The sequence below is a fragment of the Accipiter gentilis genome, chromosome 6 (assembly GCF_929443795.1).
Source record: "Accipiter gentilis chromosome 6, bAccGen1.1, whole genome shotgun sequence".
Classification (NCBI taxonomy): Eukaryota; Metazoa; Chordata; class Aves; order Accipitriformes; family Accipitridae; genus Astur; species Astur gentilis.
This window is the reverse complement of record NC_064885.1, coordinates 33,301,887-33,329,345: the sequence shown is the minus strand read 5'-3', so window position 1 is coordinate 33,329,345 and position 27,459 is coordinate 33,301,887. Positions and strand designations below refer to the sequence as shown.

The following is a 27,459-nucleotide window of genomic DNA, read 5'->3' as shown; positions in this document are numbered from 1 at the left end:
CCCATGAAGCAAAAGGGTTTCATGCTCTTAACCCCTTCCTGGCCACCTCTTCTCCCCCCCTCTGAGCTTTTGCCACCCTGGTGGATCTGATCTGGTTTGAGTTAAGAGAAGGGCTTTGTGTGCGCCAGGCTCTGACTCCAGCGACTTTCAGCAGAAAAGGCAGAGTAATTTGAATAACAAGACTAATTGGATTTATAAAGAACAGCCCCCCCCAAACCCGAGGCTCTGCACAGTGTGACAAAGAAAACACACTAATGAAAACCACGCTGGTGAAAGCAGAGGGACGAGCCTCCTGCGGGCAGGCGCTGGCTGAGACCTGACCGCAGTGTGGCATTTGTGGCAACACTCTAATGCTCCGGGGCCAGGGGCTGGTGGAGAAGCTGTGATACAGCTCCCGACCCCGCATCCCGCAGTGTGCGGGGGGGCTGGTGGCAAGCAAGGCAGCTCTTCCTCCCCACACCATGACATTTCCCCCCAGCCATCCACCCCGTCTTCTTCCCCATCCCGGGTCCCCCTGGGAGAAGCCGCAGGACAGGGCAGGAGCCAGCACAACCAGGACGGTGACGGCAGGACCCTGTGTCAGCTGCTGTGCCACTGGTGACATTGGGCACCCCAACAGCCCCAGGTTGCGGAGACGGAGGGCTCGGCTGCCTGCTGCTCCCCTTTCCCCTGCGCAAGCCCTGCCGAAGGGACTAGTGCTGCAGACCCCCCTCCTTGCACCCCAGCGAGGCTGGATGTCACATCTCAGCTATACTTTCGGTGGGACGAGAGCTGAACCCCAAGAGAAGGGGCCTCTCTCTGCTCCTCGCCTGCACCCACACCTCCCTGGCACCTGGGGTCAGTTCTAATCCCGACTCCATCACCTCGCTCTGCCTGCACGCAGACAAATGCCCAAGCACAACTTTACACTCCAAAAAGTCCAAGTTGTCTCCACCTGGCAGGCACGATGGAAAAACCACCGAGACCTTCTCCTTCCAGCTCCCGTTCACATGGAGCTGAAAAGCCAATCTCCTTTGAAGTGTCCCGTGCCCAGTAGCCCAGGCTGTGGAGGAGGAAACATCTCCCTGCTCCCGAGCAGGAAAACCACAGACCCCCAAAGAGCCATGGCTCCCCAGCGGGCGCAGCTCCCCAGGGATCTGGGGATAAGCAGAGCCCAGAAAGGGCAAGAAAAGGAGCAGGAGGAAGGGACCAGCCTGGAGCTGACCCTGGGGAGAGGGGGAAGAACAGAGAATTTCCCTGGTCCCAGGGAAGGGATTTAGGGTGCAAATCCAGCCTGGTGCAATCCAGCCCTGCATGCTTCTGCAAAGAGAGGTGTCTTTCCTCTGGCCTGATCCCAGTAAGAGCATCCCCCCTGGCGGGGGTGCCAGGGATGGTGCCAGCTCCACGGGCAAAAAAGCAACGGGAGCCCCAGAGCTGCCTGGTGCCAGGCACACCAGTAGCAGCAGCACAAATCCTTCCCTTCCGGCTGCTGGAGGGGAAGGGTGAGGCAGGGGGAGCCCCCACCGAGTCCCCAGAGCTCCTGCAAGCCACAGGGATCACATCCTTCTCCCGCACACCCTCCAGCTCCAGGAGGAGGAGGAGGCCAGGATGCACAGCCCTGCAGTGGCTCAGCCCTTGGGATCCTGTCCCCAGCAGGGACCCTGTGACACTGACTGTGCCCTGCAGAGTACGTCCCCAGGGTGTGTGGAAAGTCCCATCTCCCAGACCAGGGACACCATCCAGCCCTCCCAGGAGAGCAGAGGGAGCAGGTCACCCCCTCCAAGCTGAGGAACCCACCTAGGTGCCCTCAAACAGTGCCACTGCCCCCTGCATCCCTGTGTCCCCAGCATCCCTGCCAGGGAGGGCAGTGTCCCCCCTCCTGCCGAGCAGGGACCTGGGAGAGGAGTTGGGGGACAGACAGGTTCAGATTTAATCCTGGATGTGAAAAAAAGTGCTTTTTGCGCTCATTCCTGTCTGTTGGGCTTAAGCCCCCACTGGGACATCCCCCCCCCCCCCCCCAGCCTGCAACAGCCACCCCAGGCTGGCCCATGTTCTTCCGTGGGGGGGTCACCAGGGACGTGGGGGGGAGTGGAGGGGCTGTGGGGTGGCCGGGCAAGAGGAGGGCAGACAGCTTGCAGGGGGGTCTGGGGGTGGGGGGCATGAAGCCAAATGCCCCCCGCTTTCCCTTTCTGCTTTCCAACTCCCCGAGCCGGTTGCCTTGGGCTGATGTGTCATTTGTTCCTGCCAGGGAAGAGGGGACACCCCCCACCCCCCCCCCTTTAAATTCCTGCTATTGTGGAGTGGGAGGCCGGGTTGGACCTGGTTGTTTAGATGACATCACCGAGCAGGTTGGGTTATAAAATGAATGAAGCAGAAAGCCCAAGTTCACTAGCTCGGCACTTCGCAGGCGGCAGGAGGGACCTCGGGGCTCCGCTCTGAACTTTGACTCCCGTCGGTCCCAGCCTCTCCCCGGGGCTCCCCTTGGCTTCCCACTGCCCCCCCCCCCCCCCGGCCCCCCTCTCGCTCGGCCTCGCAGGATGCAGATCTCACCCTTGCTGGCTGGTGGACTTTTACTCGCTCTGCTCTCCGTCAGGCTGGAGGCGAAGCCGGCATCTCAGCTCCCACAGAAGGTATGGCTGGAACTGCCCCCCGGCTCTCCCTCCTCTCCCCGTCCCGCTGAGGGTCCTAATGGCACAGGGGGGAGATGTGGGGTGACTTTGGGGTGGCAGAGTCAGTGCAAAGTGGGGTCCTTCTTCCCCGTGGGCTTTTTGAGTTGCTAGGGGACCCCCCTGCTTCTTCTCCAGCCTGTCCCAAGTGTGCGCGTCCCAGGGATGTCAGCCCCAAACCAGGGGCTGGAGGGGAACGCCGTGTGCCCCGTACCCTGCGGGATCGGGGCCGGGGAGGGCGGTAGTCTGCTCCCCGGTGTCACCCCGGGACCCCACTCCTGGCTGGGCACTGGGGAAGGGAAGCAGACCTGGAGTGGGACGGGCAGCAGGTGCACGGCGGGCAGGGTGGCGAGGCCAGAGCCCTCCTGGCAGCCCTGCCCAAACAGGCCAGGCAGGGGCACCCGGGGGATCCCCCGGGGAAGGGGCAACCCCAAATGGGGGTGTCCCAGGGAGCTGGGTGTCCTGCGATGCTGAGGAGGAGGGATGCACCGGAGGCCACCGACACCGGGTGGCACTGCCCCGAGGGCTGGGCGCAGAGACAGGGACACGGACTGAGGGGTGCCCCAGGACAGCGGTGGGACAGGACTGGTGGTGTCCCTGTAAGGAACTGGGGTGCAGGCTGCAGAGAAAGGGGTGATACAGGGGATTTGGGGAGATGAATGGGGGTGAGTATCCCCAGGGCTTGGTGGGCAGCAGCCCCGAGCAGGGACAGAGATGGGGGGCCTGTGCCCCCTGTAATTGTGGGTCAGAACTGGAGGAGTGGGGGGACCCAGAGAGCATTAATTAGGGGAGTGGGCATTAATTAGGGGAGGGGGCAGCAGGGAAGGGGAGCCCTGATCTCCCCACTGCTGCTGGGGACACGCTGCAAGGCAGGGATGTGGGGAAGGCTGCTCATAGTATCACTCTCCCGGAGCTGGGCTGGGGGCAGGAACTCCCCCCCCATAACTTGAAGTGGCCTGAAAGATGGCAGGGGACGCAGTGCCCCCCCCCCCCCCAAATGGTCACTGCGTCCCCTGCCAGCTTTCAAGCCCCTTCAGATTATCGGGGGGGGGGGGAGGCGGGGGGCGTGTGCAGTGACAGCAGCACGGCTGGGGGTGTTGCACCAACCAGCCCTTTTTTTTGGGGGGGGGGGTGCGGTGACCCCAGGCGGGATGGACACGCAGTGACCGGGACAGTGCCGCGGGGGGGGGGGGGGGGGAAGGCACCGCTCCGGTGTGGGCTGAGGGGATGCTGCAACCCCAGAGCAAGGAGCATGGATTTGAGGAGGGGGGAGGATGCCCTGGGCACAGTCGCGGGGTGCTGGTTTACACTGGCGGGGCGGGGGGGGGGGGGGGGGGGCGACGTGCGCACAGACCCCAATCCCGGCCGTGCATCGCGGGGGGGGGGGGGGGGGGAATAAACCGACCCCGCTGCGCGTCCCTAACGGCGGGGTCCCCGCCCCTAACGCGGGGGGGCTATCCTGAGGGGGGCGGCGGGGGGCGCTGTGGGGCGGCGGCTTTCTGACCCTCTCCCCCCCCCCCCCCCCCAGGCCTCCCGCGGCTCGACGGCAGCGGCGGCAGGTCCGCCCGAGGCGGCGGCGGCGGAGCGGGAGAAGGAGCGGGACAAGGAGCGGGACAAGGAGCGCGGCAGCAGCAGCAGCGGCGGCGGCGGCGGCGGCGGGTCGGGCCCACGGGAGGCGCGGGAGGCGCGGGCCGAGACGCGGCCGCGGGCGGGCTGGGCGCGGCTGCTGCAGGACCCGCCGGGCCGCCGCCACAAGGGCCTCCATAAGAAGGGCCTGGGCAAGGGCTGCTTCGGCCTCAAGCTGGACCGCATCGGCGCCATGAGCGGCCTCGGCTGCTGAGGGACCCCTGGCGGTGAGCGCACGGACGGGACGGGACGGGACGGGACGGGACGGGACGGTGGGTGGGTGGGTGCTGCGGGGCGCTCGGGGAAGGATGCGCCGCTCCGCCGTACGCGAGATGCCAGCCGGTAGGGTTGCAAGTAGTCAGCCCGCTGAGCCGCCTGCAGACCCCGGCGTTGCTCTTGGGTAGAGAGGAGGACCCCAAAGTCGGCCTCGGTTGCGCTCCCACCCTTCCAACAATGCTCCCGCCGCGCGGCTTGCCTGCCACTGCAAAGGGTCAGAGCCCCCGGCCGTAGTTCATTGCTCCCGCAGCAGCTCAGGCTAGATTCCCCTTTCTGCGTGAGCTAGACCCGCAGGCTCCGAGGGGGATGCAGAAGGAGCTCCAGTGCAGCCATACATTCCCAGTTGCTGCCTATGCTTGACAGACACAGGTGACCTATGGACGCATGTTAGGAGGGCAGGGTACCCCCTACTCGCCTGTGATGGGAGGATTAGTGAGGCACCTGTCTCGGCTATGCTCCAGTTCCCTTAATTTAAGGAAAAACAATACACACGTGCCCCAGGTGTCTCCTAGTTGTGGTGACAGCCAAGGGTAGCACTTTCCTGACTCAGACTTACATCTGAGCAAGTTACAGGACGCTGGGACAAGTTCTTCCCACAGCGCTCCACAGCCACTGTGCTTAGGGGCCAGTGGGCAAGAAGCATCATTTCCCTGCAGTGACCAGTTTAGGAGGAACACAGCAGCTCCTCCCCTGCCAGCTCTTCCCAGAGGTGATGGGGGGAAGCCAGGCAGCGAGGCACCGGTCTGGCCTGGTCCCTGCCAGCAGGTCACAGGCAGATGAACTCACACCTGGGGAAGCGCTTCCCCACTGCAGCCCAGGCCACTCACTCTTCTCCCCACGGCACAGTACTGCCCCACCCACAGGGACATGCCTTGACCCTGCAGTAACGCAATCAGGCACAGAGGGGACCAGATCCAGGCATCCTGCTGCTCTGCAGAGCAATGGGAAGAACAGGGCCCAACGGTGCCCACAGGACGCCAGTGCTGGTCTATGGCCCTGCCTGGAGGGATGGGTGCTGCTCCTCTGCTCCCTCATGTAGTGGCTCCTCAGTACTCCCAAGGAATCACCCAACTCAGGGCTCTAAGAAGCACACACACCGTGCAGCCAGCTCGCACCCATCCTCTCTTTTTAAAGTCTCATCAGAAAAAAAAAAAAAGAAAGAGATCTCTGCTAGACCCTGGGCCAGGAGGAACAGCATGCTTCCCTCAGCCTCTCCGCTAAATACCAAATAGCCAGAAAGCAAAGAGTGAGCTTCAGCTTGAGCAAAAAAGCTGAAAGGTCTTCTGTTGACTTCAGCATTCCCTGACCCCATGCTAGAATTATTCTCGCAGGGGTTTCAGCTTGGGACGGGTAAAGGTGTTGTATGGCAAGGACTAACAGGCACTTTGTTCTCATTCCTCACAGGGCTTTGAATCCATAGTCCATTTTCTCCTACCGTGGCCAGGCAGGGCCATCCCCCAGGCAACGCCTAGAAAAGCAGAGACCCCCCCTGGAATGGACAAAAGATGTGGCTGTGTTTTTCTTTTTGGTACGAGGAGTCATGGCACCAGCTGTTTTGGTTTTGTTATTTTTTAAAAAAGTGCTCTCTATCTTATATATATTATATATACAAACACTCACCAAGACAAGGGACAGTGCTTTTTCCAAGAGACTGATGAAGCCAGCTGTATAACGTTGCTGTTTGTAAATTCATGTCATGCATAAATGTATTTATGTTGTAAAGCTATTTATATATTGTTTATAAAGAGATATTTATAAAAAAATTATTTATGTAACTAAATGAAAAGTCAAGCATTGTAACATTTTTTGTCCCAAGTAGTTGAAAAACTTAAAAAAAAGTCATTCCATGTGGCATTTTGTAACCTGTCTTTATTTATCAAATTCACATACAATTTAAATGTCAGATTGATTGATTTTAACAGAGTTAACGAAGAAATTGTTCAGATGTTTTAGAAAAGTCAGGAGCGAGAGAAAGGCCAGCTGATATTTTAAGCTTTGATCCCATTTGCAAAAGTAAACTTGCACCCAATCCTGTGATGCTCTGACAGACCAAATCCTGCCTGGTGCTGCGTGCAGCTGCAAGCCTCTGCAGAACACAGCTGAGCTCCCTGAGAGAGCACGTGGCCTCAGGCAACTCATTTATGCCCAGATCCTGAAGAGCACCAGTGGAAATAAGCCCATCATGTTCAATAGCCTAGATCCAGACTAATAGCAGCGCAACAAGAGCAGCGTTTGGCCTAGACGCATTTTAAACACTTCCAGTCTGCAGGTTTGGGTCCAAATTTTGTCCCGTAACTACAGCTTTATCACTGGGCACCGTACGGAGACGCAGTCCCTGCTGACAGCAACAAAAAGACCACGCTGGATCTGGCCCCCAGCTGCGCTAACGGAAGCAGAGCTTTATGCCAGAGGTGCTGTTACTCTAGAATCCAGCAGCTCACTAAGTATCTTGTTGACATTCCCATTCACCAAACCTTTGCCACTAAGCTGTAAAGTCCCTTCCTCCAGCAGAGATTTATTTAACTGTGCCTGGGACAATACATAGACAGACCAAAATATACTGAGGGCTGTCTGGTAAGGATTCACGGACACAGCTGTTGCTACAGCTTCTTGCTATGTAAAGTGCATGAAATAAATCGTTAAAATGACTTGGAGCTCTAAAGGAAACAGCAAGTGAGGGGGTGGGAAGCGCAGCAAACACACAAACTCCTGCATGAAGGCTCTTTGGTCTCATTCTTCAAAGAGGCCTTAGAAGAAGGAAAAAAAAAAAAGAAAAAAAAAAAGAAAAAGGAAAAAGAGTGGCAGGCACCCAGCCCAGCCGTGACAGGAGTCACAAATTATGCCCTGACCATTGTAGTGGGCTGGGAAACAACAAGTATTAAGTTCTGCTGGGCTCCGGTGCCTAGGATAGGGCAAAAAGAAAGTCACCAAGACCTAGAGGCAGAGAGGTCCTTTTCTGTAGCAACCACCAGGAAACCATAGAAACCTCCAGCCAGACTCTCCCCAACTATTACAGAACATTAAAGTTTACAGAACAAGTAGATTCATCCAGACACCCGACAGGTCAATCAGGTTAGGAGCACGCACGTGACATTTCTAGCCTCATACGAGCAAAGCCTCCATCACAGAGAGGTACCCACCTCGCAGTGCCCACAGAGTCCAGCTGGACGGGGAGCAGCAGCTGACAGACGACGAAAGACGTTGCCTATGGGGAACAAAATCAAGACCCTGGGAGGCTGGGAGGGAGGCAGGCAGGACAGGCAGCTGGCAGCTCATGCCCTGACTGAAGGTCAGCTAGAACCCTCCAGAGATGTCTGTAGGTAACGACAACCTGCTGTCAGGGCTCTGTGAGGCAAATATAACACCCATGAAGGTTTACCAGCTCTGCACACCTTTAGAGGGAAGGAGAGGCTGTACCAGGAGCTCCTAAAGAGATGCCCATTAAAGGGGACTGTCCACTGTCACCCAGCACACCTAAGGGGCAATACGGAATCACTTACTGTGCAGACCTTGCATGTCAGGTCTGAACAGTGGTGTAAGAAGATGTTATGCAGGTCCCCCTCAGGGTCCTGGTCCTTGAGCATGAAGCCAGAGTTGTGAGCGCAACAGAGTACCAGGCTGGGACCAAGGTGGGGCCAATTCCTCTTCCAGTTTTGGCTTTTTGCTGCAAAGCCAGAGCTGGAATGAAACCATCTGCCTGGTGACAGAGGGCCTCTCCTCGACAGAGCAGAGGGAACTCAGTCTCAGGAATTCAATCCACAAAATATGACCACCAAAGTGAGGCACAACCTGAGTTTAGGTTGGGGGAGATCCGAGATCACAGCCTGGGGTTGCGTACAGTCTGGATTCCCGTTTCTCCTCTGCAGCGTAGTCCAAAGGGAAAAGCGCAGCCCCACAGCACGGGTTCCTTCTGTCCACTGGGCTTCCTGGAAAAGAGCAAGCCCAAGGAAAAGGACAAAGCTGCATTGCAAAAGGACACAGTTTGGCAGAAGAGGAGCGATCAGAGCAAGAGCTCCCTGTGCAGAGGGATGGGATAACAGCTTGGCTCCTTGCTTTGCTGCTTCCACTCTGACCAGGGATAAGTCACCCTGTCCCTCAGCATGCTGGTCTCCCACCTGCAGGACAGGAACACTGTGCCCATGGCAGGGGTGTGAGCTGATGTGCAAGAGCACTCAGGGGTGAAAGAGCACTTGGGAAAACTTTCAGATCCACTCAACCTTAGCATCCACGTGGCACAGCCAGACCGGTGGATCTGATGGGCAGAGAGTGGCATTGCGAGTACAGGTCAGTTTTCAGAGTGCTGACAAGCACTTTCCTCGGTTCGGTGGACAGGCCAGAATGGGAAATGGAAACGGCTCATTAGAGCACAGCAAGCACCTGATAAGGCCACAGTTGGGTCTCCCTGACAAGGCTCAGTAGGAAACAAGGCCAGCAGGAAAGAGGGGCCACAGGAATCTAATTAAGAGGGGAGGAGGCATCACGTGCAGCATAAACAAATTGACCTCACGTCACTGCCTCCCTTGCGGGCCAGCTAGGTCAAATCCTCATGACATCCAGTAAAAGGATCCAGGGCTGGCACTGGAAAACTCCCTTGCCACTTCCCAGCCCAGAGACAGCATAAATGAACAGCAAGAGCCGTCCTGGATGCAAGCTGCAGCCTCACAGGAGTGGCATCTGACACCTCAACAGCAGGCTCAGAGAACGGCATTTAACAGAGGTGTATACACACACCTGGAGGCGAGGGTAGCAGGAGTCCCAAGCTCCTCTGTCCACACTTAGGTCAAACTAGCACCCATGGGACCTACAAGTTTTCTGCATTACCAGCTGAACAAGCAGTAGCCACATTCAGCTTCCAAGTGGGAGCACTTGTGACACAACATAGGAACAGTCTTGATTTCTCCTCTCCAGGAGCTATTCCTAGCATGAGATGAGCCATAGGCCCCCAGCCTGACAAAGCACACTGCTCTTTAGTGAAAAAGAACAAGAGCTTTCTCCAGCACTGTTGTACAAGTGCCTTGCAAAGCCCAAACAGGCCAGAGTAGACCTTGGAGCCCCCACAACAGGGACACAGCTGCCCTCTTAATGTGTGGGAAATCAGTTCTGTTCCCCCAGCCCACATTGCATGTTCTTCCCTGGTACCATTAATGCAGCCTTTCCAAGGCATTTGTTGCTGAAAGGTTACAAAGCCTAGCTCAGGTGACAGCAAATCCCAAACCAACAAAGAAAAAAGAAAAGCCCAGAGCCCCAGAGCAGGAGAGCAGTGGAATTTTCCAGCTGGAAAGGGACTTCAGGCATTGAGCAGGGAGTGCCGGGGCAGCAGCACACATGCCCCTGCCACTTGCTCTAGGACTTCTATAAGCATGGGCTGCTTCCCTCAGAATGCAGAAAAACAAAGGGAAGGGATCACAGGGCAGCTTCCAGAGGGAGCCTGCGCTTGACACAAGCGCAAGTTGAAAACAAGAAGGGAATTGAATTCAGGCACCTTCCTGTCAGTCAGCAACTAACCTTGTCAGAAGGGATGGCAGCACTAACCGAATCAGGCAATTCATTAGGTTGGGGCACACAGCAAAAGCCCACGCTCTCTGGAGCAGAACTACAGTGAAAATCCAGGGTAATGAGTTGCAAACTGCCTTTGTAAATGACACTTCTGCAGTGACTCTGGCAGGCTGGGAAAAGAGCTAATAGGAAAATCATTAGGTAGCATCCCTTTGATATTGTTGAAAACAGCACAGGCTATTTTTCCTGCCCCCTCCATAATTAACCTGGTATATTACCCATAATACTCCAGGCCTATAGTCCCACAGTGGACCACCTCATTTGCATCAGGGAAAAGAATGGTATGGTATATAGGAGGAAGATGACTTCTAGAAAAGCTTAAAAAGCTTTAAGATTCCCCTCCTCCTGTACATACGCATCTTCAATTCCATTAACAATGAACCTCTGCCCAGCCAGGAGACCAAAGCACTTTACAAATCTCTGTCACAAAGTCAGCATGCAAGAGAGAGGCTGTCCTGGGAAATGCAGCTGAGGAGCTTATTTGCCCAAGGTTGCTTTCTGCAGCTGTAGCAGAGCTGGAATAGAACAGAGCTCTGTGCTTTGCCCCTTATTTGTAACACTGTCCTTGTCCTTGATTTCCATTATGCTAAACCAGGCAACAGCCTCCGCCTCCCTAGATGCAGAACAGCTCTGAGGAGCAATGCCTACCCACCTGGCTTGTCTGCCAGCAAGGAGAGGTGTCATCTCACAGTCGTGATGTAAAAGGAATAGCATCACAGCTGGCGGGTGATCCTGTAGGAACTGGTGCTCTCTAACAGCTGCGAAGGTGACAATGAAACACCAAGACATTACTTATTGCATCAGTGCAAGGCACCCTTAGGACTGTGCTGATCATGAGACAGCAAGTGAAACATTAGGGCTGGTGAGATAAACAGCATCTTCAGGAAGAGTCTGGAGGGCTAGACAGCACAACTGCCAAACTTCATACCCATGAAGATACAACCCTACAGTCAGAGAAGCTCAAAATATTGGCAAAAAGGCCAATCTCTGACGGACCAAGGCTTCACTCACCCACCACAATCAGCTGTTCTGGAAACACAGAGGTATCACGTGTGCACAAGCATTTGAAAAATGCCCTAATGATACTGAGATTTACAAGTCTTTCTATAGGAGACCTGGAGCTGTGGAAGGATGTCCTATCTTCTACTAAAACTACTTGAAGCAAGGACTACTGGCACAAATTATTTTGCGCTCTGTGGGGAAATACACATTTCAGGACTGTTAAATGACCTTATGGCATCGTACTACTACCTAGAATTTCCAGTGTGCATGCTCATTCACCAGAGCAGGGACATCCTGTCTTCTTCTTGACAAGAAAAAGCCATGGTCACAGCTATCACACTCATGCAATTTGTAGCCTGTAGCAAATACATCAGAGCATCTCACGAGGTCTACACACTGTGGGAAGAAGCAGCATGTGTGCCTGTGTATTTGAAGACAGGGAGCAAAGTGCTGCTCTGCCCAATCCTTTGCCTGGTTCACTAATCAGAGATGGAGGCACCACCACAGTGCCACTAAGAAGCAGGGTACAGCAAGTCAGGCTATGGGGTAAATACGCTTTCTTTACAGTACACCTCTCTAGCTTCAATCACTTACCTCTGGTAGCTCTGTGGTAGGGCCAAACTTGATGGAATATCAGCAAAATGTCAACAGTCCCTGAGAGACACCGACCTTCGCCATGGAGCAGAGTGAAACAATGACATATTTCTAAAAACTCTGCCGAGAAATTCAATCAGACTGTCAGGTTAAAATTCCATAATAAAAACACAAGGTTGAGGTTACAAGTAGGAACTGAGATCACTCTAAACTTTAATTTACATTTCCTGATGCCCCTAGGTTACTCTCTCTCAGATAACAAAAAAATAAACTAGACAGATTCAGGTTTTGGTTCCCTCGCATTAGGTCAGATGCTATAAAGGACTTAGCGGGGCGGGGCAGGGCAGGGAACCAACAGAAAACTTCGTATGGGAGTAGGTGTCAGAGATCTGGCTAGCTCAGTCCTTATACTTGTGAGGCAGGTTCTTTACTTTCACCATTTGCCCATTATTCAGAATAACAAAGAGCAACACTTTCTCCCCATTGCAAAGTTTGCAACACTCTCAGATACTGAAGTAACAAACAGCAGCACCAACACACCTAGGAATGCATAAGCTTTGACTGTTTTACCCCAGCAGGAAGTGGGCTTTATGTGGTTTTAAAAATCGGAGGCCTCTCTAAACAGCTTAGATGCACTCCTATAAACCCGTACAGAACTGAAAGTTTAGGAAAAGTCTGGTGCACCCATGCAATTTGTTACATTCTGATACAGTTATCAAAGCTGATGGCACTCTTCCTTCTGCCTCCCCTGCAATGAGCAAGCCCAACTTCCTTTCTGCACATACGGACCAATGCATTTGCATTTTCTCTTCATAGGATAAGCAGAACACTACAAGCAAACACAAAGACACCCACTGGGTTCTTTATCATTTTCCATTCTTCCAGGAAGAGAAAGCTGTTCAGCAAAATCCACTTTGCAGTGCTGGCGGGAAAATGGCCATCTCTTAGCACCACTCTCTTCTATAGGAACAAAACCTTCACTTTCCCCAGCTTCACCCTGTAGAGCAGCTCTGCAGGTCCTACTCCTGTAGCCAATCCATGGAGAGAGACCTGCAAGCCTGCATGCAGCTTCACAAGCACCCATGGGATTTCAGAAGTCTGCACAAGACTGATTGCAGGATGGGTCTCAAATCTGAACACAAAAGGGTCTGTCAGCATCACTGATTTTCCCTCCTGCTCTCGACAGAAGACTAAGCTAGCATTCAACTTATCTAAGGAGGTGAGGAGGGAAATAAAAGTACAATAGATTTCAAGCCAAAACTTTTTTCTGTAAAAAGATTTGACATCAGCACTGCTTTATCATGTTCCAGAATTGCCTGATGTTAGCTGGTATCAACTGAGTCACAGCAGGAATGCCAGGGACATTTGTTAGCATGAGGCACAGCTTTAGGGCTAGGGCAGTCTACCAGCACTGCAATCAGCTGAGATCCTCTCTTCCATTTTCCAGCTCAGTGCTCAATTCCATATTAAACAAGCACTAGTACAAGTGGAGCTGCAGAACACGAAGCTAGACAATAAAGCCCTGAAGAGCAGAGGGAAGGCAGCTCCATCTACTTTGTCTCCCTCCGGGTGGAGGCTGCAAACAGAAGTTCAATAGCTCAACTCTGTCCTGCTGCAATCTTGAAGTGAGCTGCAGCTGGAGCAGCCCACTGCTGCCATAAAACAAAGTAGGGCAGGATGCTCTCCCCACATCAGGGAGCAGTGTCCAGCAGTGCTCAGACAAACGACGGTAGCTGCCTCCAGCAGGCACAAGCAATACATGGGAGTTTGCATCAAATCCACCTCTGCTTCCATCTCCCTCTTGTCCCTATAGCACAGTTAGGCTCCCCAGGCACTTCCCACTTGAAATTTTCCACAGTTTAGCCCCCACCAGCCCCTAATTCACACAACTCCACTCCGAGCTGCTGCCCTCCCTGCACTCACAGGGAGTCAATGTAGTCTTTATCTGTTGTCCTTCTCAAACAGCATAGCACCTCCTGCATCCTTCCCTGTTAACAACTATGCCTTCTGCTTCATTCCTGGAATAGCTTCTAACTCTTTCCTTCAAGCCAGATTCATTAACCAGCTGCTGCAGAGCTGTTTGCCTCCCCCAGGTACTCTGTGCATGTCATTTGTTAATGACTCATCTCAGACTGGGCTTATTGCAAAGACACCCCCCTCCTTTTGCGGCACCAAGCGCATTGCTGGCACACCAGGAAAGCCAAACATGCAAACAGCTCAGTTCCCTCCAATACCCCATTCCCTTCTCTGTCCTCTATCGCTGTCAAGCATGGGACAGCTCTTTATTGAAAGTGCTATTTCCTCCCTTGCTTCTTTGCTGATCAAAGGCAATGTGTACCGAAGCATAAATAAGATCTTCACCCCCAGCCAGGCTTTGAGAACAGCAAAAACGTAAGAACAAACTCAGAAACTTCCAACACTAAAGAAGCTTCAGCAAACTAATGTGACTCCTGTAACTGGCAGGGAATAAACACCAAGGATGCCAAATTCACATCTATTTCCCCAGCAGACTGCGGCTTGCTGAGGAGCTAAAATGACTTCCAATGGCATTTGTATTCCTCCTGTCTCTTTGCAGGACTGATACTAAAAATGGGAAGGAAAGAAAACAGCTAGTGAGGACCACAGAACCCCTCCTCACTAGTCAAATCTAGTGAAGAACTGGATGACCAGTACACTGCAGCTGTTCACGCAGGAAGCCAGAAACAGACTTAGTTCATTTCCATCACACAGATCTATTAGACTTGGGTACAAAAAGTCGACCTACACCTCCTGAGAAGCTGTCAGCTAAACACTGGGAGAAGCTAGTACAGAAACTAGTACTGCCACTGCTTGAGAAACAGTTCCCTTAAGATATAGGGGAAGGCTTCGTGCTCTGGGTTTATTCACTTAACATCCTTCCCTAGGAATTTTTTGGCTAGTATTTCTAGGGGGAGAGAGAGTTGGCAGAGAATCAGAAACCAAGGGACTTGACCCAGAGGCAACTGGATGGGAGGTATTTAGATCCACCTCCCAAGATTAGAAGCTGGTGTGCCTGCACTGCAGAAGAAAAGGAGAGGAATTTACTTTCACAAGTGTACAAGTCCTGTGACTGAGGACTAAAAACACACAGATGGCAAAGAATTCTGGTAGCAATAAGAGGAAGGCATGTGCATTGCACAAGCAAGTGCAGGTGACAGCTGGCTGCAGGACTGGAGCATTGTCACAGTCCTTTGCTTAAACAGCTCTCCTGCCTGCTCATGGAAAGCCCTTCTCTTTACAGCATGGAGTGAAGTGAAATGCAGGGGCTGAACTACAAAGCAGTGCTCTGCTAGATCTAGAGGAAGGAATCGATTGGCCTAAGACAGAGCACAACTACAAACCTTCCACAATCAGGCATCAAAGGTGTTCAGGCTCAGGACATTGGGCTCAGCTACTGGCTTTGCCACAGATCCTTCTGCACAAATTTGGACTAACTAGTGACAAAATGGGAGGAGCAATTCCCTGCCTCCCGACTGCACCAGGGAGATTAGTCAGACCTTCTGATACCATAACATCAAGAACCAAGTAAATGTTCAAGTGAACATGTGCTGTTGGACTACGAGCCTAAAGCAGCCTCAAAGCCAAGACTCCACACTCTGACGTTAAATCAGAATTTTTAATTTTTTTCTAAAATGTGCTTTTTTGTGAATTGCTGTTTCAATGCCAACCCCATCCTCCCCCCTAAAAAAAAAACCCCACACCTTGCCAAACTAGGTGCAAATCATCTGAAGTTAGTCTGTAACAAATAAAAAACACAAAACAAAGGCTGAAATGCTTTAGAATCACAACAACGTACAAAAAAAGGGAGGAAAATACAACCTGAAAGTGTTCAAAATTCAGAAAGCCTAGTCAAGTCCATTGCTTCAGCAAGGGGATGCTGCTGCGACCCCTGCCAGTGGGTCCTGGGCCACTAGCCTGCCACAATGCTAAACGGGCTCTTCTCCCATGCAGACCACTGTCGCTAGCATCCAAGGAAGAGCAAATGCATTACCCTTTGAAGATATAAATAGGGGAAACAACTCACAAGCAGCTCTGGGAGGTCACATCACATTCAGAAGGAACACAGTTTCTAGTATGCCCCTAACCACCTGCAAGAAGGAAGGCTTGAAAGAGCAGCCTGCTTCCTCCTTATAGTATTGATGCCTCAGAGATGCAGAACAGTGCTTTAAATCTGTGAGAGATTAAAGGGCTTAGTAAGGGCAGTAAACAAACAGTTAAGTAAACAGCCCAGCACTGGATCTCATCTTCACAGGGCGAGGTAGTGTGAATTTCACCCCAGTTTAAAATAGACAGGGGTAGTGGAAAGGCTGAAGACTTCCTTGTAAAGCAGTTCCTGGCCTAGAAACCTTTCTGCGGTCCCTTTGGGAATGAAAAGATCTGTGTTGATGGCTTCCTCACTCCCAGCCTGGCTTTGGTAGCCACACTTCAACCCTGGGATTCAGACACTTGCTACAGAAGTTCTCCCAGGATCTGATTTAGTACAGCATAGTAGAGCAGCTTCCTCAAGGTTAAGCAGCAATGAGACTGGCTGGGAGGGAGCAAAACTGTTCACAGATTTCTTTTTTTTTTCCTGCCCCTTTTCATTAGTCCCTCTCTTTAGAAGTCCCTCTTTACAGGGCCAGAACAGGGACACCCTGGAAATTAATAGAGGCTGCACAGTGTAACTTAGCCAGGTGCTGCTAACTGGGAGCTGTAATCAAACAGGGCTTTTATTTGCCAGCCTGGAAGTGACTGGCCCAGAACCCACTGAAAAAGGAGACACAGGCCCTTTTTTGCTCCTCCTGTTGTCATTCCTAGCTGAATGACATTTAGATGGTATGTTCTAGTGACGGCTGGAGACCAGCCCTTTGACTTTGGACATCTTCTTTGTGGGCTGCCTTTGTTCTGTGTGTGGAGGGCATTCTCGCTCTACCAGCTGCTGTTCCATCTCCTGTGCCGACGACGAGGCTGTAGCTTTTAATGTTTTCTTTATGTTTGTGACCTGGCCAAGAAGAGACAGTGAATCAGCACCTGCTTCTTCCTCCCCTCGCAGTAGAAACTCTGTCCATAAACACATTGAAAAAACCCTGGAGTATAGAGTGGAGATTATGAAATAAACTCTCCCACCAGAAACACGCTCTGTACTTGAGTTTATCAAAGGTAATGTTTCATCCTCAGTTAGAGCCAGGAGTTGCTAATATTTCCAGTCTGGGTCCAATATGGAATAACTAGAGATCACTGTTTTGTTGGTTTTGTGGGTTTTTTTTTAACTAAGGGACAATGGCACAATATTGTACCACCTTTCTGGCTGCCTGCAGGGACATACTGCTGCCTTGGTGCAGAGGGCAGCCACCCTACCATTACGTTGGCCAGAAGCAGGAAGGACAAAGGAGATTGTGAAAAAAACAAACTTACACTTAGGACAGCACTTGAAAAGGGAGAATGCCATTTGGCCTAGCTGGCTGTCTGAGCCACAGATATTTGCTAGAAGCAGGAACAGAAATTGGTTTTGTGGGAGGCAGCAGTAAAGCTTCTACTACTCTAGCTGAAAAGGAGAGATACAGCACCAGGCACCACACTCTGTCCCCTGGAACCCTGTAGGGCTCACCAGAAATACAATGAGCAAACCTTAAAAAACAAACAAACAAACAACCCCCCCCACACACCAAACAAACAAAAAAACCACAGGCCAAAACAAGTTTAGGAGTCAGGTGTGCCAAGCCAGGGCAAAGGCATCTGGCAAACCAAATGCACTATGGATGCCAATCAAGCCACCAAGCATATGCTGCTTCAGAAGGCAAACATAAACCTGCAGGGATGCAGCACTCTGCAAGAAATAAACCCTGAGCAAGTGTCTCGGGAGGACCATTTTCACCTTTACAGCTGTATTAGCCAAGATTTGTTCTCACAAGTAAATACACATCAGCAGGGGCTAAAATCATGTGCCCGTGCTGCCATCTACTGCCTAGCTGCATATCCAGCAGAGGCAGGAGCGCTCCCAGGTCATGCTTTTGAAGACAGCATGTCAAAGCCCTGTCTGGGTGCTCAACTTGACCCCAAGAGAAAGATCCCAAAGGAAGCTGTTGAGAGCACTTTTTGCAAAAGCAATGAGACTCGAGAGATTTTGTTAATTACACTTTCAGGTTTAAAACAAAAAGAACTGGTTTTTCCTTCCTGCCTTGTACAAAAGGAACAGAATTGCATCAAAGCTCTGTGTTAAAAAGCACACTTTTCCTAACAAATCAATTCAGGAAACCACAGCTAGTGCAGCCACCTAGCCTAAATTTATAAAAATTTATAAAGAAAAGTACCAACCTTCTCGGAGTGGGCAAGTTTGATGTTTGTGGTGTTACTAACAAAAAGAAGCAGATGTGTTTTCTTCCTACCCCAAACTACCACATCTGATTTGCATGATTGCTAGCCTACTTCAGAGAAGCCATGACCATTAACCAGGTGTTACCAGCTTATTTTCTTCAGTAAACAAACATTTATCAAAAAGGATAGACCAGTATGAAGTGACTCTGTACCCACCTCCATCTCTACCTGCTGTTGAGTTCGGTGATGGTTCTCTTTGTATTGGTTGGCTCTAAGTACTTGCTGCTCAATTCCTAGAAGAACTGCTTCACAACCATCGCACCTGCAAGATACAAACAATGTCAGTGTTTACGAGTCCTCTCTGGAGCAGCTCAATCTGGCAATCTGAAAAGTCATGATCAAAAGTTTAGGAGATTATTAAATTTATACTTCCTGCTTAAAGATTAGAGTTCCAAAAAGCTGGCAAGAAAAAGCTTTGCTGTTTACTCAAGGTATTTCACAGCATTCTTCAGCTAGTCTATGTTAGTCTTACCTGCCCATCAAAAAGTGCAGGTTCAATGCACTTTCAACGTCCTTTTCAATCAGAATTACTGCTTAACAGGGACGCAATGCATTTTTCAAAAGCAAGTAAAATTTTAAAATTAAACAAAAAAGTCAGATTGAGAGAATCCCCCTGCCTGTTAAGTGTTCAAAAGACAAGAGCACTCCTCCAACACAGAACTCGTAACTGGAGAGGACAGAAAAGAAATTGGCAGTGGGTTCACTGTTAACCTTCCAAACAATGCTGTAAGGCCCTGGAAGCTGCCAGAGCCCTCCCGCCGTGAGGGGATTGAGGGAATTGGAGTAGAGAAGCAAAAAACCTGCCCCCACCTCAGGACAGCATATTTTCCCAGCAGTTTAATTACTTTTCATGCACTCATTACCACAGCAACTAGGAAGCACTTCCCAGTCAGCTCAGAACCTGCCACAGCTCCACAGTCTACAGGGGAATTTGGGTGAGAAGGGAATCCCACAAAAAGATGAGAAGCAGCTTCCTGGCAAAGGTACAAAAAGATAGTACCACAGTCCCAACACGGTTGCATGCAGCCTGCATTTGCAGGAACAAACAAAAGGCAAACAAAGGTATCTGAAACTTCAAACTTGAAGAGACATCCCCTCCAAAGAACTGTGGTTCTCTAGAATTAGCCCATGCAGTTCTCATCACAGTGAAAAAGGCTGAAAAGTAACAGACAGTTCTGTTTCCCTTATCAAGTATAACAGCAGAAAGGAGAGTGGCTCCCTCCATAAGACCATGAGTCCAGTTTGGCACATCTGTTTGTAAAGGCCTTGACTCCTTGCTAGGGTTCTGCCATGTAAAAACTACATACAGTGAAAGCAGAATCTCAAGACCTAGTATAGTTTGGCTTGATACGTAACACAAATCAAACCCTAGATGGGATCTTGGAAAACTTGCCCAATAGACTCCTCCTCCAAGTGCCTACTTAAAACATAAGACTCCTGATTAATGGAACATGGTGAAATTGATCCAGCACTTGAAACCTTGAGGAATAAGAAAAAAATAGGACAAGCTATGTACAAGGAAGGTGAAGAGACTGACTTACCATTCCTGGAGCGTTTTGACAATGTTACTGATGTCCTTCTTCTGAATGTCTCTGCCAATACAAAAATCCACCTCTAGCACCTGGTTTCGTTGATCCAACTTCCCCTGGATAATATCTGTATAAACTGCTTCAATAATCAGATCTTCCAACTCCCTCAGATTCCTCATATCCAGGTCCTTCAGCAACACAGAATAGGGAATGCACTAAAAACAGCAAGTCCAAGAATAAGTTAACAGTCCTAGAGCCAAAATGAACAGCTAAGTCTCAGAAGGTCAAAATACAAATGTTTATGGTATCCTACACTTTAACCTGCAAATACAGCAGTAACTGATTGTGGCAGAACAAACGCCTGCTACTAGGCTACATAATATTCTGACACAACCTTGGTAATTCCTGAAGCTTTGGCATAACACGTTCTGAAGGAAAAAAAGGTAATGGGATTGTGGAAGAAATTAAGAGTATTGCTTAGTTTTCTCTGAACAAAAAGTCAGTGTTTTTAAGAATGATTCTACATTTCCAGCAGTGAAAGAAGCCATACAAAGTTTCCCAGGCCTTTCTGACCAATTTGCATGGCAGTTCAGACACCCCCACATCTCATCCATGGAAGTCCATTAAGTTAATGTCCCAAATGCCCCATGAGAGGACACTGTACATTACAGGTACTTTCCTAGTTGCAGGATTTTTTCATGAGTACTCACGCAGTCCGATACAACTTCAACGCTGTGGAATTGATGCCATTTTCAAAACCAAAACCAAACAAGAAGACAACTGCTATCATACACAGTGTACTTTACCTTCATTCTAGAAGCCAGGCTTACAATCGTCAAGTGTTTGAGCTTGTTCTTCTGAGTCACTGTTAATTCAGGCAGGTTATCTTTGTTTGCTGTTAATGTTAAAAAGACAAGATTCAGGACTTTCCTTCAAGAATTATGTAATCCAGGCTGCAGAACTTCAGGCTAGTTATACTACACTAAACCCTGAAAGGCTGAATTCCTCCAGCTACTGTGGTGAGCAGAGAGAGCTGCTGATGATGACAGATTAGCACACCCAGGGACAGAGGGGAAAAGTTAAAAACAAGTTGGCAATTCCATTCTTCTCTGCTTCTTTAGTAATTCTAGTTTTGGAATTAGAACATACTTCACATCTACACAAGTGATGTCCTACCAAAACAGTTGGTCAATGCTTTGTTTCTACCACCAAGTCATTTTTATTTCATTAACGAGCTGACAGAATAAAATCTTGCCCCTTTGCTCATCTGGTTGTAAATACAGTAAACATTTTATTTCTCTGAAGAGCTGCAGAATTTAGGGTTGAAAGTGTAAAGTACCAGGCAGAGGAAGAGAGGAGAAATTATTAATCTAGATGGCCTCACTGTCATCCATGTGCCTCATGAATATTTAAAAACAGAAAGGAAACTGGCAGCTTTCCAAAGCAAAGAAACTCTTTAAAATATCTGCTTTAATGGAAATCAGTGTTTCAGGGCCACTTCTTCCATCCATCCCACCTCAATGCTCTACATTTTGACTACTTTTCCCCCTTTCTCTTTCTTCACTAGAAAAGGAAGAATGAACTGCATTGTCACATGCTGGGACGCAAGACTCATCCACAGCAAACATGCTCTAATCAGTCACAGAATTCATGAGGCTCATATTGTTCCACAGCCACTGGAATTTCCAGTCCTTGCACTTACAGATGCCATTTCTCCTTACAGGAACTAGATAGCTTATCCACCACAGTGATAGCCAGCAGTATGACAGAATTATTTGTTACACTCTGTAATGGTTTGGATTAGGCTGCTACTCACAAATGAAGTATTCAATTGTAGCAGAATGGAAACATAAGCACCAGAGATAAAAGCACACCTTGACAGATAGTAAGATGATTCACACATAGTCCTTCTGAAGCTGTATAAAAGTCATTATTTCGATTTGTATTCTAGCTAAGAAATGCTTCATTTTGTTTCAGCAATGCCATCACAAAATAAAAGGTTATCCCATAAACTATGTAGGTTTTTATAAATAATGCAGAACAATTTTGTCTAAGTTTTCTGCAGCTTTCATAACCGGTGTCATCTAAATTTCAAAACGGATGTCTGAAATTGCACTCTGCAGAGGTAAGTGGCCTGTGAACATCAATGAACCCTGCTACAGACCAATTCAATCCAGTGCTGCAGTCCAATCCAAACCAGTAAAACACCATAGTCTCTAGCCCTTCCTCCACATTTCAGCAATTAAAAAACACATATGACCCAGAGAACCCCTATGAACAATTCTCCTCCCAGGCAAATTCTGTTCTTCGACACTTTCACCCAGCCACACTACACCAGGTACCACAGAAAGCAAAGAACTCCTCTGACAATTCTAAAAGGCAAAGCAGTCTTGTACTCTGCAAACAGGCAGCAGTCTCTTACCGACATAGTCTGGGTATGTTCCATATGCAAACAGGTTCAGCAACTGGAAATAAGCAGCATTAGACCCTTCAGCAAGCTGGATAGGAAGAAAACAAAAGAAATTCCATGTAACGCGGTAACAGCCAACACAACCCCGGTAGGCAACTTCTCCAGAGAAAGTTTTAAGTCTACATAGGGCAAGCAGTACCCAGAAGAGCAATTATGTCCCCATCTTAAAGAGCTGAACCCTTTGCGAGGCCTCTTGAGCAGCAGCAAATTTCAGCAGTTTTAGAGTCAAGACGATCCAGCCATTTCTATGCACCAGAACTTAACTACAGTTTGGACTGTCGACTGCTTTGCGCGGTACCTTAGGAGGTAAAAGAAAAAGGCAACTCTTAATTTCAGCTGACATCCTACAGGGCCAGCTCTTCTCATCAAGTGACAAGGAAGCAGGCAATGGTGTTGGTTGGTTAAGCATCCTTGCCATTACTGGGAAAACTGAGACAGCTTACCTGCAGAGGCACAAAAACTTCAAAGCAAAGCAAGCTAGAATATTTTAAGTGGAGTGTATTTGAAAGTAATAGCACTCCTCTCACATGCAAACACTTCACTGGAATAACTGCAGCACCAAGCAGTGATTTTTATTGAGTGTTGGTGGTTTTTTTTAATACCATTTGCTGCACACAGATGCAGGAGAAAAAACAGTACTTGCAAGTTGATGCTGAATAACCATAGAGGCATTTTTCGGCATATCTAAGAGCCCGTTTGGAAAGCAAGACTTGCTGTAAGTCACATTACCCCAGCTGCAGAGACACTCAACCTAGATTCCCTCTTTGTAGTAGAGGGGGGTGCTGGCGAGGCATTCTCAGTAAAAGCTCTGGAACTCACTTTCCACCTTGGTTTGAAATGGTTTGGATTTGGTTACCACCCAGGCCTGATACACTAGACGTCTATTCATGAAGGCTTTTGGAGAGCATTGAAGTTATGCTTTCCAGGACATCGAAGCAGTAGAAAGAGATTTTTTTTTGTTGTTGGCTGGCTAGGTGCCTTCTAAAAATTGTTACTGTGCTGCTGCCAGGTTTTTGCTGTATTAGCAATTGCATTAAGGTAGCAATGCTTTATATAGAGGCAAAAGCAACGTCAGTCTCTCATACACAAACATCTCAGAGCCAGGGTAAGTTGTACCAGGCCCTTCCTAGCACAGAAATTTCATGCACAAGCTGTCTGTGGAAACTTCTAGGGATTCCTTATACTGGGAGTGCAGAAGGGGTATTAGGATAGAAACGCATCTCTTACCTCTCGCACATTTGTTAACTCCAATAGTTCTCCAAAGACGTAAACCCCAGGAGCCTCCAGCACTTGATTTATAAGAGCAGTCAGAGCTGAGCCACTTGTACCTTTGGCTAGTAAAATAAACTGCTCTAGAAGATTGCAGGACGGTTTCTGCTCTCCTGCCATTCTAGGTTTTCAATCTGTCAATAAAAGAACATGATATTAATACATCCTTTCTCTGCTAAATTCTGTCTGGCAGTGGATGAGAAGGTACACTCAGCATAGTAACATTTTGGTGTCAGCAGAGCCAGGTTTTTCTTCAGCATTCAGAGGGCAGGCCAGGAACCCAGCAGGTTCAACTGCTGATTTACCTGGGGAGCAATAATGATTCACACAGTATCTGAGCAAAATTTCTGCAGACTGTCTGGTCAATTCCCTAAAAGGATCTACTCCTGGCTAGCAGGAAAGGAGTTTAGATTCCATGTTGTTTTCAGACTATTCCTTCTACTGATGCTGCCAAATAATGCCAATTGCAAAGGTGTTTATTATTACACCTATTAGAGGCCAGCTAAGACTTCCTCCTTCCTCATCACACAGCTTCAAACCAGCAACTAACTTAATTCTCTATGAAGAACTGATCCACCTTGCAGGCCCATACATCGTACCTTTTCCTTTGACATCAGCTATAGACAAAGCGTACATATATAATTCCTGTTGCTTTCTGATCCTAAAAGGCAAAAAGAACTGTGGCCTCTAAGTAGCTTACCAGTCTACATTGTACAGTTAAAGTGTTCTGGGTTAACTGGAAAGCTTACGTGATAAAAATACCCTTTCTACAAAGGCTCTATTTCAGTCCCTGTAAAGAGAGGTTCTTTGTCTTTAGCTGTTGCCTGACATTTCTGGTGTGCATGTTGTCTCCCAGCACCCAAATGTTGCTTTTGAAATGCAAAACACTGTTTATTAACAAATTCAACAAAACAAGTTGTTTGTTTACAAACAACTAAGAAAAAATTTCTGAAGTGTATTATTCAGACGCCAAATAATTTAGCAGACAAGGGGTTTTTTGTGTTATATTTGTATGGGATAATTATCAAGTATAGCATGTAACCTTTACTCTGGTGAAGAAAACCAAACACCAGAGAACCTGTCTCATTCTGTGTGACCACTGGGGCAACATCTGTCTTTGTGGGGGTAGTATAGTCACACAGGTGTTTGCACTGTTTTACCATGCCTAACCAAATCAAGACTTGCGAAGGCAACGCAGCCAGCTTCCTGTATTAGTCAGCTTCTAAAAATACAAGTTAGTCTATTCCATTACACCTGCAGGTACAAACGGTCCCAACCTGAGCAGGCAATCTTTTGCACTCTCTACACAAAGATTTCTAGGTTCTCAGCGTAAAGTCTCTTCGGGATTCTTTTCATCAAAGGCACATGTACAGCCTGACTGAAGAGTACCTCAGTTTGGACCGAGAAATTCCTGCAATACACTAAGACTCACTGTGGCTTCCTAAGGATACCTGAGGATACATCAGTACTGATCTCCCAGCTCACAGATAAGGAACAGACACAGAGGACTGACAATTTTCGCAAGAGAGCGCATGAAGTGACTGAGCTGGTAATGAAATCCAGATTTCACGGTTCCCGAGTTATTGTCCTCCCTGACAGGTAATCAAAACACATGCTGGTGTATGAGGTTACAAAAGACTGGGTGACTTTATCCATGCCCTGCTAGGAAAGGAATGCCAGTTCTTTGCCCCCTTCCAAGTTAACGTTCAGACAACTGCGTTGCAATTGCAACCGGTCTGCACAACCGTGTTCACCGGCACTACCTCGCTGCTCTTTCCACAACCGACTCATCCTGGTGAGAAGCGACTGAAATACAAACGCAAGACACTTCAACGAAGCTTGCCCAAAGGCTACAACCACCCACACACGGGGATAAACCGGGTTTCTCCCCTCAGTCACGCCTTGCTACCGCCTTTCTAAGGTACCTGAAGGGCTTTCAGGGCGGGAAGCTTCACGCAGACCCCACAGGAGGGAGGGAGGCGGGCTGCAGGGCACGGAGGGAGGCAGCCAGGCCCCGGCGACCCTCCCGTCCCCACAGACCCCCGGCAGGGCCCTGGGGCCCCGCCGGGCCGGGAGCCGTGCCCCGCCGCAGGGGGTGATTTACCCGAGGTCCCGCCGCGGGGCCCTCTCGTCCGTCACCGCCCACCCCGGTCCCCGCTCGCCTCTCAGGGCTCGGGGAGCCGCACGCCCGAGCAGCGCCGGGACGCGGCCGAGGAGCGGGGAAGGGTCGGTGCGCGGAAGGGCGGGCTGGCGGCTCCTCCCTTCCCCCGGCGTTACCTCTCAGCTCACGGCCTCCCCGCCTGGCCTCCCGCCCTGCGGCTCCCGGCGCCGTGCCCGCCGCGCCTCAGGCCGCCATGATGGCGGCGCCGGTGTCCCGCGCGCGGCTCCTTCCCCCGGAACGCGCGGCCGCGGGCGGAGCGTTCCGTCCCCGGGCGGCCACAGGGCCCGAGCACCGCGCCCCGGCATCCCTCGGCAACCGGGCGGCTGTGGCCGGTGCACGCCCGTTCGCGGCGGGGTTGAGGCTGGCTGGGCCCCCCCTCTCCCCCGGAGCAGGGCACGGCAGGCTGGCTGTGCTGGCGGCGGCTCCCGCGGAGCTTTGGCACGGCAAATGCCTGAGCAAATGCCACCTCTCCGCCTCCACCGCGTGCCGAGGAGCTGTTTTCATGACAAGCAAGCGAAGTTTCTGCCCCTCTCTCTTGGGCACGTGAGGTGCCGTGGCAGCGTCGTGGGGTTTTGGCACTCCAAAACGGCCTGTGCGAAGGGCCGCCGTTGTAAGGCCACGCTGTAGCGCGTTCTTTGTTCTGATGGCGTGGCAGCGCGGGTCTGTTTCACAGGTACGGGTCCCATTCCTCTTTCGAGTCCTTGCATAGGCCACAGCCTTCAGAGAGGATTACGCTTCCATTTTACAGCAAGAACCGGGCAATGTCAGAGAAGCTGAAGCGGGGCCGTTACTAGATTGAACAGTTGCGCGGGGCAGGACGATGGAGGCTACGAGCTGAGCCCCTTGGGCCAGTCCTCCAGGGGTGTGAATGGAAAAATGCCAAGAGATGGGGTGAAAGACCACAAGGTGCTAGAACGGATTTTAAACTCCATAGAAAAATGGCTCATACAAATGACAAACCAAAGGCCAGAGCTCGGTCTGTGATGTGGGGGAGCAGGGAGCTGGAGGGGTTGAGGTCCTCTCCAGGACACAGATCTTGACGGTGTAGAAGACCAGGGGTAGAAACAAGAGGGCTTTTGGCGTTGTTACTGTCCCTGAGGTCTGTACACTCATCTGTGCCACGCTGTGAATAAAGTGTGCTTCTGTTAAAAATCCTTTAGCTGAGAGCAAAGCGCTTCTGGCTTTCAGTCAGCTAGTCCCTGAAGATCAAACCATGGACCAGCACTGTCAGAAGGGGAGAGCTTTCAGGGAATGCACATCAGAAACTATTAGGAAAACTGATGGGGCTTAGCCTGTGCCTCAGAGCCATCCGCAGTGGGTCCCTGGGGTCCCATCTTCCAGAGAAGGGGTGTCAGGCAAGCACAGAGATGCAGGTGTCGGGATGCTGTTGTGACACTCTGGGCTTCAAAGCAAATTGGATGTAAAAAAACAGGCCCCGCGCAGCAAGGGAACGCAGCCAGGGCTATAACAAGCCATTCAGTAATTTACTTAAGCCACGCTTAGATCTCATCTGCACAGGGAGGGAGAATTACCTCTTTAATCACATCCTAAACAGGCCCTCCACCACACTTCGTGTCACCCTACAGACATGCTGGAATAGTTGCCTTGGGCAAGCAGTGCGTGGCCTCGTTTGTCTCAAGAGTCGTTAAAGCTGAAATCCCAAGCTGAACTAGAAATGGAAATATATGATTGTGAGCTATTTCCCATGGATCACTTTTGCAATGTCTCGCTTGAGCCTGCAGGTGAAAATCAGCTGCGTTATAGCCCTGTGTAGGTCAGCCAGGAGGGTCTGTTAGTCAGGCTGTCCTTACACCTCCTGACTGCGGACAGCCGGCCTGGCTGACTGATGTGGACTTTGGAGGATAGCGTCAGCTAAGCTCAGCTTTTGGGATGGATTTCTTTTTTTTAACAGAAAAATACGAGGATGCCCAGCTGTCTCATCCCCTTTTAAACTGCTAT

General features: G+C 50.3%; 2 protein-coding genes across 8 annotated transcripts; one reads left to right on the top strand and one right to left on the bottom strand.

Annotated features, from left to right (window-relative positions):
- The first annotated feature begins 2,502 nt into the window (after positions 1 to 2,502).
- On the top strand, positions 2,503 to 6,096 carry NPPC (natriuretic peptide C). The gene is made up of 3 exons (XM_049803065.1): positions 2,503 to 2,609; positions 4,174 to 4,498; positions 5,952 to 6,096. Exons 1-2 carry the CDS (start codon positions 2,517 to 2,519, stop codon positions 4,483 to 4,485), a joined length of 405 nt encoding a protein of 134 aa, XP_049659022.1. The 5' UTR covers positions 2,503 to 2,516; the 3' UTR covers positions 4,486 to 4,498; positions 5,952 to 6,096.
- Positions 6,097 to 6,402: 306 nt separating this feature from the next.
- Positions 6,403 to 25,732, bottom strand: COPS7B (COP9 signalosome subunit 7B). 7 transcript variants are annotated; one of them, XM_049802480.1, is made up of 10 exons: positions 25,617 to 25,732; positions 23,298 to 23,473; positions 22,023 to 22,098; positions 20,407 to 20,495; positions 19,613 to 19,815; positions 18,228 to 18,333; positions 15,419 to 16,698; positions 11,700 to 11,819; positions 10,053 to 10,861; positions 6,403 to 8,473 (listed from the first exon to the last, which is right to left on the bottom strand). In XM_049802480.1, exons 2-7 carry the CDS (start codon positions 23,457 to 23,459, stop codon positions 16,540 to 16,542), a joined length of 795 nt encoding a protein of 264 aa, XP_049658437.1. In that variant the 5' UTR covers positions 23,460 to 23,473; positions 25,617 to 25,732; the 3' UTR covers positions 6,403 to 8,473; positions 10,053 to 10,861; positions 11,700 to 11,819; positions 15,419 to 16,539. The 7 variants fall into 7 exon arrangements, with proteins under 7 accessions (XP_049658437.1, XP_049658435.1, XP_049658436.1 ...); XM_049802478.1 differs by having other exon boundaries at positions 6,403 to 10,225; positions 10,756 to 10,861; XM_049802479.1 differs by having other exon boundaries at positions 10,756 to 10,861.
- Between the last annotated feature and the right edge of the window lie 1,727 nt (positions 25,733 to 27,459).

Excerpts from the sequence above, each read along its gene's own strand:
- COPS7B (XM_049802476.1), bottom strand. The coding sequence starts at position 23,459 with ATGGCAGGAGAGCAGAAACCGTCCTGCAATCTTCTAGAGCAGTTTATT. Across the intron at positions 19,816-20,406 it reads GCCTGGCTTCTAGAATGAAG|TGCATTCCCTATTCTGTGTT; the intron begins GTAAAGTACACT and ends TGCTGTTTTTAG. Across the intron at positions 18,334-19,612 it reads GTCAAAACGCTCCAGGAATG|GTGCGATGGTTGTGAAGCAG; the intron begins GTAAGTCAGTCT and ends TGTATCTTGCAG.
- NPPC (XM_049803065.1), top strand. The coding sequence starts at position 2,517 with ATGCAGATCTCACCCTTGCTGGCTGGTGGACTTTTACTCGCTCTGCTC. Across the intron at positions 2,610-4,173 it reads CATCTCAGCTCCCACAGAAG|GCCTCCCGCGGCTCGACGGC; the intron begins GTATGGCTGGAA and ends CCCCCCCCCCAG.